This window comes from Polistes dominula, unplaced genomic scaffold (genome assembly GCF_049000335.1).
Source record: "Polistes dominula isolate Pdom_NZ unplaced genomic scaffold, Pdom_raw_medaka contig_11, whole genome shotgun sequence".
Classification (NCBI taxonomy): Eukaryota; Metazoa; Arthropoda; class Insecta; order Hymenoptera; family Vespidae; genus Polistes; species Polistes dominula.
The window spans coordinates 3825212-3838178 of record NW_028301154.1 but is presented as its reverse complement, the minus strand read 5'-3'; the positions used below and the strand labels follow the sequence as shown (position 1 = coordinate 3838178).

The following is a 12967-nucleotide window of genomic DNA, read 5'->3' as shown; positions in this document are numbered from 1 at the left end:
CTAACCCCTTTATGCTTGTTTTTCTCTTTACATTTAATTTAGAAATCTTTTCTTTATGCATGTGTGTGAACGTATATGAGCCTAGTATATTTAAAGACTATCGTTAATATGTTTAACACATATTTAAAAATGATACAATTTAAATGATATTATTTATTTGTTTGGCCATTTAATATTATACACACACTCCCTATTGTACACACTTACGTTTACATTTCTCTTAATTACATTTAAATTTAATATAATAAAATTTATTTATAATTGTTACAACTATTTTAATATATTTTCTTAAAAATGTTCTTATTGATAGTATTTTTCTTTTTTGATTTTTAATTCAGTAACATTATGTCTTATTATTGCATACGTTCTTATAATAATAACACAATTTTCATTGTAGCACTTTTAATTTTAATCTTCATGCCACTTTCAGTTTGTCTCGAACGATCAATCTGTTACTAAAGAAAATTAGTTAATATTTATTTACACAATATAAATATAGAAGCATATTACTAAGATTGAAATTCAACGTTTATCATGAAATCATGAATAACGTTTGAAAGAGTCTTTAATAAAAATTTCATTGTACCGTTATATTTAATTAGGATATCATTTATATATATAAATAAAAAAATTCTTTTTTCTTTCTTTTCTCTTGTTTGTTTTTTTTTCTACAAAGACCTTTCAATTGACATTTATACATTTGGCAAGATTAGTATTACGATTTCATGAGAAAGTTGATGTTTCCCTTGATATAATAATTTACTTATTAAAGAAAAATCAAACACAAACGCGCTTAATAATACTTATACCGATAATTGACACAAGTTAGAGAAATATTGGTGTTTGTTTATCATTTTTATGCAGCAATAGATTGATTTATACTAAATAATTTATATGTTACACTGATTATAAAAAAAACAAACTATAACAGATTCTTAAACTCTATTGTGCACTATAAAAATTGCTTAAATTTATATTTATATGTATATATATATATAATTATTATATATAAAACTATTTGAAATGTGATATTAATTTTCTCCCATTCCATCGCTCTCCGTAACTAGAGCACGTTCCAATATAACACGGCCTTCCTTGTATCGTTGATTATCATCTGTCGCAAACTCATAAACCCACCCAAGTTTAGCATCACAGTTTTTACAGCTTACATCTCGTACCATGTGACGTCCAGTTAACATCACTCTATCTTGTACCTCGCTGCACAACATGTAATAATAATATTAAATCAATTCATATAACAATAATTGAATTAAATAGCGAAAAGAACAATGATCATTTTTAATAAGCGTTATATGTTATTATATCGTATAAGCTTGACTTACTTCAAATATCATCGAACAATGAATCTCAAAGCATATACATAATTTATGTAATCAAAAATATTACTAATTAACAAAATGCTAATAATAGCAATGATGTTGTAATACAAAATAATAATAATATCAAGAGAGAGAGAGAGAGAGAGATAAGGTTATACTTTAATACCTGTAATTAAGGTTGACAACTTTGTTAAAAAGAAAAGCTCGACCAGTTGCACCAGTGAAACGAGTACTGATCAGCTGTCCTCGGTTTGTTAAATTAGTGTCGCACGAAGCGCAAGAAAAAAGACGCGTGCCACCAATGTGTTCCAAAAATATTACCCCCATTTTAAAGAGTATGCTTTTATCACGAAGAAAAAAAAATAACACTTTATGAATATTTGGTCAATTTTTCAATATATCTCGAAACGTACAAACAAAGAGTAATAATAATAATCATACAGATGTTGCAACCAAACACTCGACACATTTACACTACGCTAAATATATACGGTGATCTGCTTTAACACGCTTATGACAATATACTCGCGCACATATGATTGACCAAGTACGATAGCATTAGTTCCAATTCGAAACCCAGATGGCGCGTCACTCTGATTTGTTATTTTTTTTAAATTTTAAAAATTTCATAATAATATTCAATAATCATTCTATTTTGTTTATCTATTAAAAATGTTATTATAATTTATTTGGTACATAAATTATTGTAGATATTATATTTACAAATTTTTGTATTAAATAACATATATGATAGAAAAATAATAACATTAATTTTAATTTTAATTTTTTAAGAGATTATGTTAAATTTTATCTTTGAATAATAAAAAAAAGGAAATTCTATATAAATATATATATATATATATATATACATATATATAAAAACATAATTTTACATAGATATTTGATAATAATCTTTATTACATCAAAATATTGTATCTTTATTATTCATATATAAATGGTATACAATATGTTACAAATACGTATGTATATGTATGTATACATATTTATGTAAATTATATATATATATATATATTTTTTAATAATTATTATTCTTTTTTTCATTTTATATATATATATATATAGAGCTAGGTACATAGATCTTTGTGCAGTAAAATTGAAAACAAATTTTTTTTTATAACATTTCTTTATAAATCAGAGCCTATTTTTTGTTGTTTTTTTGTTGTTGTTGTTGTTTAAATCCTAGGCTACTTATTTCTTTCTTTTCTTATATATATATATATATATATATATAGAGTTTTTTCTTTTTTCTTTTCAAACTTTGTCAATAAAGTACCAACTGATTAGTACTTAATACAAGTAGAAAAGTTTGGAACGTTTTATTAATGTAAAAGCCAGAAAAAGTGGTCGCAAGATTAAAGAAATTAATTGAAAAAATATATAATATGTATGTATTATTGTTGGTCATCATTATTTAATTGTTATATATTCACTTCTCGTCTCGAAAGGCACATTTGAAATATAATCAGTACGCTCTCTTATTTGCGTTAACATTTTTCTACACCATTTAAATCTTCCTAACGATCTCTCAATAATAATAATAATTAATAATAATAATAATAATAATAATAATAATAATAGGATTAATAATATTAATAATAATAATAATAATTTCAATAAAATAAAATGATATAAAGACAGATAGATTTAAAAGGAAGAGAAAGAGAGGGAGAGAAAGAAAGAGAAAAAAAAAGAGAGAATGTGTGAGAAATAGAGATAGAGATAGAGATAGAGATAAAGATAGAGATAGAGAAATAGAAAGAGAGAAAACACAATAGAAAAATATAAAATATAAAAATTTCTCTAGCCAAAATCACAGACGAATCTCTAACTTTCTCCAACAAAGCACAGAGTCGCATTTTCATGGCCATAACATTAAATATAATATAATAATTATTAGTCGATATAAATATTATAAATATGTAATATATATATATATATATAAATGTATTTATGTATTGTATGTATGTATGTATGTATGTATGTGTGTGTGTGTGTGTTGTTTATATTTTTATACGTAAATAGTCTTATTATTTAATCGCACGTCTACATGCATATGTACATGTTCCTTAATATCGCAGATATATTTTATTACACATTTCCAAATTTTAATATCTTTTCTGCGTTTGATATTCAACCATTCATGTTATCATCGAGCATGTATATTTACATGTAACACGTGTCCTATACACACATGCAAAGAGTTATATTATATTTTATATCGTGTGTGTATATATATATATGTATATATATATGTATGTAATATTTAATTTGATTACATCGATTTTTGATGTTCTGGTCATGAAGAATATCTTTTTTTCTTTTTCTTTCTTTCTTTCTTTCTTTTATCGATTTGTTTTTCCATAATACTGTACCTATTCCTATATACATCTTACTTTTACAGTAACGTAAAGAAAATTTAATATGGGAAAAGTAATCGTTTAGAAATTAAACCAATTGAATAATAATAATAATAATAATAATAATAATAATAATAATAATAATAATAATAATAGTTAAAAAAATAAGAGATGAAAGTTAAAATTTGAAAAGAAAAATAAAAAATAAAAAGAAACAAAAAATAAGAGAAGAAGATACTGAAAATAAAAAGCAACGATTGTGCCATTACGTTGCTATTCTTGTTGGTTGTTGTTATTATTATTATTATTATTATTATTATTCAACGACATGTGAAAATATTTATATATATATTATATTAATATTCTAAATTCTTATCCTTCGATAGATTTTTCTTTCATTCTTCATCTTAATTCGCCATATAAGAAAAATAGCATCATTATTCGAATTTTATTCTAACAATAAGTCAGTACTATACTTCAGTCAGCTTAGGTACATACATAAAATGTCTCGTCTGTATATCTGTCCCATTTTATATAACTTATCATCTTTTATGTTATGATATAATATATATATATATAAACCGAGGACTTTTTTTTTCTTTCTTTCTTTTTCTTTTAAAGGCAACATATTACGATATATCCTTGCTTATATTCTAACGATACAATTTATAAAGATATATATATATATATATATATATATATATATATATATATATATATTCATTTTCTTTTTGTAATAAAGTTTATAAGAATCTTATTATATGAAACGTGAATAAAAATTGTCGCATTTACTTTCATCATCTGTGTAAATGCCTCATCAACGTAACTTTCTTTCTTTTTCTTTTTTTTCTTATAACGTTATCAAAATATTTCCCAATAAAAGATTAATTAACACGAAAACGTTATACAACTAATATAGAATAATAATTACGTGTCAACTAAAAATGATATTAACAAAATAAAACAAAACAAAACGAAATATTTAAAAAGAACATTTTTCTTCTTATAAAATATGAATGTAACATTATTACTCCTTTCTGTTGTTTCTTTTAAAACTATATATATGAAAAACATTATCTAATTCAACCACTATATATATATATATATATTATAATAATGGAGTAATTTAATGGAATCAAAAAAGTTTTTGATTTTTGTCCTCTCTATACATTTAAAGTGATTGAAATTTTCAATAATTATAGTGGTTGTGTTTATATTAATAAGAGAATATATAATTTTAGTAATGAATCTTTAAAAATAGTAACAATAATAATAATAATAATTAATAATCATATCAATAATAATAACCATAATATTAATAATAATGATAACGTTAAAAATATTCTGATAATATTTTCTTTTTTCATATTTTGTTTGCTTTTCTTTCTTTCTTTCTTTTTTTTATGATAATAGCACTTATATCAGAAACCTTAAAAATCCTGCGGTGATAATAAATTATATCGATGATAAAATTTAATAACACCTTGTTCCTTGTAGCACAAATTATTTGACTTATGCATGACTGCGGGGGGTTCAATAGTTAAGCATTATTTTTGGTAAGTTTTGTTCTATTGGCGGCAACTGCTGCAAGACATGCCAATGCTTCCAGATCCGGTGGTGCACACCATGCTATCAATATTTGTAAAAATAATTAAATTCTCTTCTTAACTAAAAAAACAATTTATGTCAAAGTAAAAGTGCATAAATATTATATACATATCAAATATGTATATATAAGTAAAATGTGAGAACAAGATAAACATTTTAAAAAGCATTTAAAATAAGAATCGTGTTATTTGTAATTCATTAAATGGCTCTCTTTCTTTTCTTGTCTTTTCTTTTTCCTGATAAACATGATAACAAAATATTGTGTTTATATTATATTTTATATTATATCAACAAAGTATTTAAATTCTTTGAGAAATTGTCTTTTACTAATATTGTAGTTGATAAAAATATTAAGATAGCGTAGAAAATATAAGAAAAAGAGAAATAAAAAATAAAATTTACTATCGTTAATGATACAAGTTTTAAATAAGAATATATCTCAATGAATTTTAATGGAGCCTTTAATGTTATTATAATAGTACCAGATGTATGATATTATTTTGATGAAATCGTACTTACTCTTATTTATTTCTTGATTTCCAGGCATATTAGAAGTAATAGTTGTCGTCGTTGTCGTTGCTGCTGCATTACGAGTAATACTTTGCTTACGTGCTTTCCTTTTTTGACTTCCTACCAAATGTGACTTTTCACCGTCTTCTAGAATTTCATTTGTAGCATGTAATCTATTTTTATTATTTTGTTTATTAGATTGACCGCTATTGGAATTACCGTGGCACCATTTATTTGTATTTAATTTTTGCAAAACTTTTTTCTTGTTTATACGCTGTAGCTTTTTCTTTTCTTGAAATTCTTCTAAACTTAAGGAAGGTAAAGCTTCAATTTTTTTCTCCAAATTAAAATCCCTATAACGCAAAAATAGATCTATTCTATTATTATGTTCTTGTTGATATTTCAAAGAAAATAATACAATTATCATTGTTTTATTTGATCACACTTACTCAGCACGAAATCTTTTACGTGTTGTCCAAGGTCCAAAATCTAATTCACTTTCTGCACCTTCTGTTTCAGTTTCTTCAGGCTTAGAAGCTTCCATATTTCCTTCAGCACTTTAATTAAATTCTAACGTTATTTTAATATTACAAATCAATTTAAATAATATTGAAATATTTTAGATTTAAAGTTTTACCTTTCTACTAAATGTTCTAATTCACCACGTGAACTATTTCCACCTTCGCTACTCAAAGAATCAGTTTTTTCACTAACATTGGAAGATATGGAATTTCTTCTTTCATTTACTTGCTCTTCGGAACTAATAATATCAATAATTTTAATTAGAAAACTATCATTACTATGTAAAACTGTTATTACTATTATAACAATGTTACTGAATGCAACTTTATACCTATACGACAACGACGACGACGTAGTTGACTTTTTTCTTTTATTATTTTGTCCAGATGGTCCATTGTGCCTAATTTGTTCAGCTAAAAACTTTTGATACCGTAATCCTTTGCACGTTCTTTCACCTCTATAATTATTTTCTTCAGAATTAGCATTTGAGTCCAAGAACGAGTTGGTCATTTGTTTATCATTTTCTATATACTGTAAAAAATCATATTTTGATTTTTCAAATTAAATATAAATATAAATATTATGTAAAGCAACGTTAATAAGCATAATTAAATAAATAATGTAATTAATACCATTGTATGCTGATCATTGTTATTAGATTCAGAATGTTTCCTTTTGTTGTCATTAAAAAGATCAACTTTACATTCGTTTTTATGTTCAAGAGCAAGAATCAACTCTGGATTTCTCTTTTTAGGGGGTTTAGGTGCTGTTACATCTTTTAATTCAGGAACATCATTTTGAATTGTTATTTGCTCGTCTATTAATTGCACCTTTTGTGGAGTAAAAAGAGAGCTAAGGCCACCAATTTGAGATTCATCCGCAAGCTTGCCTGGCTGTATAGCTTGACTGTCTTTATTATCTGAGTTAATATAATCGGAAGACTCATATTCAGATTTGACACTATCCGTAGTCTGGTCCACGTTTCCTACTTCTTGTTTCTTATTCGTAGGTCTTGTAGTCAGAGTACGTAAAGGAGGAGCTGGTAACTTGTACCATTTGAAATCAGGGTTTGCTTTTAAGAAGGCATCTTTGTACTAAAAATTATAGTACCAATATTAATATTAATAACAAGCATGTGTAAAACATCATCTTATCTAAATTATAGTTATTCTATTTATTTGTATAATAAAATGAGGTATTATAATATTTACCTCTTGCGCTAAATTCTTATAGGTACGTTTTTGATCCGGATTAAGTGTTGCCCACCATTCCCCAAGAACTCTGGTAACTGCACGATTTTCTAAATGTGGAAAACCAGATCTAACCGATCCTCTATGGCGCTTACAAAATATTAAGAATGCGTTCATCGGTCTTCTTGCATGATGAGCTGGTTCTCGCAAATCTTTGGGTTCCTAAATTACAAATAAAGACTAATTATAATTCAATAATAATATCTTCAGTCAAATCTATGTGTCATCGTTGTATCAAATAATATATCACCGATTGGAAAAAAACCATTCATTTTCTACAAATAATTCATTGCTTGATAAAGCATTATCTAATAAATTGTATAAAATATTTGCTTTTGATTATTCATCAATCAAAATTAAGATTATTCTTTAATATTATCATAGACATAACAATAACTCTTTATTCATTATTAAATAGCTACAAATTTATAATCCGTGTATTATAAAATTAATAACAATGTTTAAGAGTTTTCATTGTGAATCAATCAGTTATTACTCAAAAACCAATATTCAATAAATTACTGTACAAACATTCTCACACAAGTAAAGAAAACTATCAACAACACATTTAATCAAATTTTAATTTCATATTAATGTTTTAATAATAGTTTCAAAATAAATAGATACTTTCATTCAAATAATGAACAAGCTTAATAGTTCAAGATTAAGCTAATAGTTCAACGTTACACGAACATTAATGCTTTTTGTGTGAAATGAAAAAGTTACAAATAAAAATAAATTAAATAAAAAAAAAAATGTTTTCAAACTACTGTCAACGATGACAACAAACAAACGTGTATTTAATAAAAAGAAAACATAAGAGGAAATAGGAAAAAATTGACATCAAAGAGAAAGAACTTTAATTTTAACTTAAATAACTGATGCAAGATGCAAGATTACGTGTACCGATAAGCCATTTAAACTTATCAGTACAGTCAATAAAAAAAGTCTATTTCTCGATGATAGACTACGATACAAAATAATGACGACGATTAATTGTAAAACTAAAAATAAAATAAAAAGATCAAAGAAGAAAAGATATGTATAAGGAAAACATAATGGAAAGGTAAAAAAAAAATAAAAAAAAGAAACTAAAAGAATCGATAAAAGAAAAGATTCCTTGCATTTTTTTCATCACTCGAAGAAGCACTGTCCACCATTGTTTCAAGCTCGTGAAACTTATTTAAAATGTCGCATAATATAAAATTGTCGCGTCATGAGAAAAAGCAAACGAAGAACGTTAACCATTTTGTTAACCAGCTGATTTCTAGTTTTTTTTTCCTTTCCTTTCCTTTTATTTTCTTTTCTTTTCTTTCTGTCTTATTTAATTATTTTTCTTCATCTCTTCTTGTAGATATTTTTCATTTAGAATTCTAATGCATTGAGAGACTATTGCAATTTCTCCAAATTAAATTAAAAAGAAAAAAAAAGAAAGAAAAAGAAATATATTTAATATATAATGAAATTAATTAATTAATTCTCGTTTGTGCTCGTTGCAATTGCAGGACATATTGATAATATTGAAAAATATTTGTGTATGGGAATAAAAAAAAAAAAAATATGAAATTTTATATAAAAATAGATAGAAAAATATATAAGTATAGGATAAAAAAGAAAAGAAAACAAAAATAAGGATTTGTAATAGTTCATAAATGGAATCCACACATATGTTGATATTCATATTACTTTTTTTTCTTTTTTTTCTTTTTTATTTTTATAACTGCATTTATACACCAGTTTTTCTCTATCTCTGTCTGCCTGTTTGTCTTTCTCTCTTTTCTCTCTCTCTCTCTTTCTCTCTCTTACGTTTCTCTTACGTATCATTTAATTCGTCTTTTGTATGATCGGCTTAAGGACGACGTAATATTGGGAAAAGATAGTAGCAAAGAAGAAGAAGAAAACAAAAACAATTTAGACAAAATAATATTAATAAAAATGCAAATAAAAATAAAAATAAAAAGATAATAATAATAATCATCATCATCATCATCAAAATAATAATAATAATAATAATATTAACTGAAAAGATACGTTGTCCTTTTTCTATTACCAACGACGAGTGAAAAATAAACGACAGCAGCAACGATTAGTAATAAAGAAGTTGAAGTGGGGGTAAAAAGAGACAGATAGATAGAACAAGATCGAGATCGAGAGAGAGGGAGAGAGAGAGAGAGAGAGAGAGAGAGAGAGGTAGATAGAAACATATGTAAGTGACAAGATAGAAAATTCTCGGCTTGAGCAGAATCATTTAATATATTTTGATATTTATTATAACATGTCTCCAGTAATGGATGAATTCCGACGAAAAGGAAGAAAAAGAAGAAGAAGAAAGAGAGAGAGATAGATATAGAGATAGATGTAAAAGGAAAGTACGAGAAGACGGAAAAGATAGTGAAAGAGGAAAAGAGAGAGAGAGAGAAAGAAAATATGTTGATTGCACCATCGACAGAAAAATTCGCGCATAACAATTATAGTTTTGTAAAATAATAATAAAATATTTCAAGATAAATCGTTGAAGTTTATTTTCTGACGTTTTCCGTTTAAAGAGAGACGTGTTCTTTAAAACATTAACATTAGCGATATATAACACATATATGTATATATGGAAAGAAAGAAAGACAGAGAGAGAGAGAGAGAGAGAGACAGATAGAGAGAAATACAAAAAGTAGGAGAGAGAAAAAACAAGAAACTAAAAGAGGATTTAACAGAGAGAGGAAGGAGAGGAAAGAGAGAGAGAGAAAGAGAGGACGGTGCGGATCGTCATCGTGGAAGATGATCGCCACGGAAAACGAAAACTCACACTGACGTCACGCATTTTGCACGAAGTCCCTCAGTTATGACACCGTCCGTCGAAACCGTTCGCGACTGACAGCTGCTCGTGCTGGATGTAAATACTGTCTGAACGAAGAAGGGAGAGAGAGAGAGAGAGAGAAATAAAATAGAAGAGGTGGTGGTAGGTAAAGTGGGAGTAGAGCTAGTAAGAGAGAGAGAGAGATAGAAGAGTAATGGAGAGGTGGTACTAGGTAGGTAGGTAGGTAGGTAGAGTGGGGGTGGGAGAACGAATGAGCGAGTGAGATAGAAAGTCTCGAAAAGAACGAACTAACGAGAGTGAGAGAGTGAGAGAGAGAGAGAGAGAGAGAGATAGTAAGATAGAAAAGGATCACGATAAGTTTGATCGTTCTGTTTTTTAATTTTCCCTCTTTCTCTCTTTCTCTCTCTTACTTTTGACTAGTTAATTTCATTAACGAAATTAACACAAAATAATAAATGTATATCTATATAGTATAATATATGCACGTACACGCGCGCACGTACATGCACATGCACGCGCACGCGCACGTATGTTTTCATAATTAATACAAAGAATAACATATATGTGAATATAATTTTTTTATAAGAGGAAAAAAATTGATTTAGATAAAAAAAGAAGGGACCAATAATAGAGTAGATAAAAGTATATTATATTATATTATAATTATAGAAATAATTTTTTAACATAATTAACGCGTTATATTTATAATATTTATTGCAAACAAAAATAAGAAATGAAAAGAAAAGAAAAATGATGATTTTAGCCGGGGAAAAAAGGTAGGTAATGTACAAAGTTTCAAGGTTGGCACGTTCTCGTCTTCAACGTCATACTAATCGTCATACTACTCGTTATACTGATTAACTTTTACTGAATTTTTTCATTCAACAAAATTACTCGGAATAAACATAGAGAAAGATTGAAAGGGTGTGTGTGTGAAAGACAGAGAGAGAGAAAGTGAGAATGGATAGGTGTGTATGTGTGTATATAAATATGTGTAAGAGAAAAAGAGATAGAGAGAGAGAGAGAGAGAGAGAGAGAGAGAGAAAGAGAGAGATAGATGTAACGACGTGAGCGCTTGACTTTTGACACAAAGTCAAATGAGAAAGATTCACTTTTACATTTGTATTATTGTAATGCAATTTGGAAAATAGTTTAATTGATATGTATAAATGTGTTAACATGATTTCACATTAGACTTAATTGTTTAATTTATTATTAGTCTTCTATTTTGAATGATTTTCATTGAAAAAAACAATATACTTCTGTCAGGACTTAGGCTTATGCTCACCTTACGTTGTTGTTCGTTGGCAGCCATTTCTGATTTCACTTGACAATTCACTTTAGCGGCGCATAATAAAGATAAAGCTTCGGCACTGGCGCTTCTGTCTTCTTTTCTCTTGTACACTATATATATCTATATATATCTATCTATATGTTGCATATATATATATATATATTATATTTAACTATGTATATCACAATGTATATAGATATGTATCTATGAATATATGTATGATATTGCTCGGCTCTATCTTTCTTTCTTTCTCTGATCGAATTTATCGTTCTATCTTTTTCTTTCTTTCTAACACTTGGAAATATATCTGTCCATCTTTTTCTTTTTCTTTCTTTTTTCAGGCACAGCCCTAATTCTTCTTTGTCATATTCAAATACGTTTTTATTTTGATATTTATTTGACTCCTCCTCATTGGTTCCACCAACGTGCGCACTTTTTCCACGTGGGAAGATGATTTATTTTTTTTTAATGAAAATAAGTTTAAAATATTCGACAGAAAGTATGATTATATTAGATGAATTATACTTCGATGATCTTTGATAAATATTATTTCAAAAATGTCCAGTTTTTCTTTCTATTTCAATGATACGCGTTGTATGAACTACTACCGAGACTCTACTGAAGTTGTTTACTGTATGGGAAACGTCAGAAAGACTGCAAACGTCACTGCCACAGACCAGTCACGTGTTCCTCTAAGAACTTCAAGGGTTTCTGTAGGGAATATTTCTATTAAACTTTAATCGTTATTCGTGTACTTTTGTTCGACGATCTTTCAAGTTTAATTTATATTTAATAGAATACATTGATTATTTGAATCTATTTGATAACTTATCTTATAATTAGATTTCTCTTGTTTACGATATAATCGTATTTTCTCTGTCCTATCACAAAGCTATGTATGTATTTATATGCAATCAAATGCAATGATTTAGGTCGATAAGGATGTGTCATGTAGATCAAATGAATGTGGAAATTTGAAACTGTGGCGTCTTCTTTACAATATTCCATGAATTCGAACTAATTGTAAATTGTACGCGCGGTCGGTAAATTGATCAACTTTTGAGTGACACAGTTAAACTACACTATCCGTGTGAATTTAGGTTTGATTTATAATTAATTAGGGGAATTACAAATGTTGCTTGGTCGGTAAATTACTAAACTATATTACCGACGTGAATTCATATTTTTTCCAATAATTAATAAGAGAAATGACGTGTCTCTACTCGGTCGGTAAATTCTATAAAATGGTAAAC

The 12967-nt window shown here is 26.8% G+C and overlaps 2 protein-coding genes across 5 annotated transcripts; both read right to left on the bottom strand.

The window, feature by feature from the left end:
• Positions 1-133: 133 nt before the first annotated feature.
• On the bottom strand, positions 134-1875 carry Yippee (yippee zinc finger protein). Its single transcript, XM_015328842.2, has 2 exons — positions 1507-1875; positions 134-1218 (listed from the first exon to the last, which is right to left on the bottom strand). Exons 1-2 carry the CDS (start codon positions 1665-1667, stop codon positions 1032-1034), a joined length of 348 nt encoding a protein of 115 aa, XP_015184328.1. The 5' UTR covers positions 1668-1875; the 3' UTR covers positions 134-1031.
• A 697-nt stretch (positions 1876-2572) lies between these two features.
• bbx (bobby sox) lies at positions 2573-12323 on the bottom strand. 4 transcript variants are annotated; one of them, XM_015328878.2, is made up of 9 exons: positions 8733-8917; positions 7570-7770; positions 6991-7452; positions 6690-6889; positions 6474-6596; positions 6286-6393; positions 6056-6189; positions 5846-5983; positions 2573-5347 (listed from the first exon to the last, which is right to left on the bottom strand). In XM_015328878.2, the coding sequence occupies exons 1-9, from the start codon at positions 8766-8768 to the stop codon at positions 5259-5261; spliced, it is 1491 nt and encodes a 496-aa protein (XP_015184364.1). In that variant the 5' UTR covers positions 8769-8917; the 3' UTR covers positions 2573-5258. The 4 variants fall into 4 exon arrangements, with proteins under 4 accessions (XP_015184364.1, XP_015184362.1, XP_015184363.1 ...); XM_015328876.2 differs by lacking the exon at positions 8733-8917 and adding an exon at positions 11709-12323 and having other exon boundaries at positions 5846-6189; XM_015328877.2 differs by lacking the exon at positions 8733-8917 and adding an exon at positions 10409-10566 and having other exon boundaries at positions 5846-6189.
• Between the last annotated feature and the right edge of the window lie 644 nt (positions 12324-12967).

Coding starts and splice junctions, on each gene's coding strand:
- Yippee (XM_015328842.2), bottom strand. CDS start 1,667: ATGGGGGTAATATTTTTGGAACACATTGGTGGCACGCGTCTTTTTTCT. Junction 1,219..1,506: donor GTTGTCAACCTTAATTACAG/GTATTAAAGTAT, acceptor CATGTTGTGCAG/CGAGGTACAAGATAGAGTGA.
- bbx (XM_015328875.2), bottom strand. CDS start 8,768: ATGGTGGACAGTGCTTCTTCGAGTGATGAAAAAAAT. Junction 7,453..7,569: donor ATAAGAATTTAGCGCAAGAG/GTAAATATTATA, acceptor TATAATTTTTAG/TACAAAGATGCCTTCTTAAA. Junction 5,348..5,845: donor AAATCAAGAAATAAATAAGA/GTAAGTACGATT, acceptor AAATATTGATAG/CATGGTGTGCACCACCGGAT.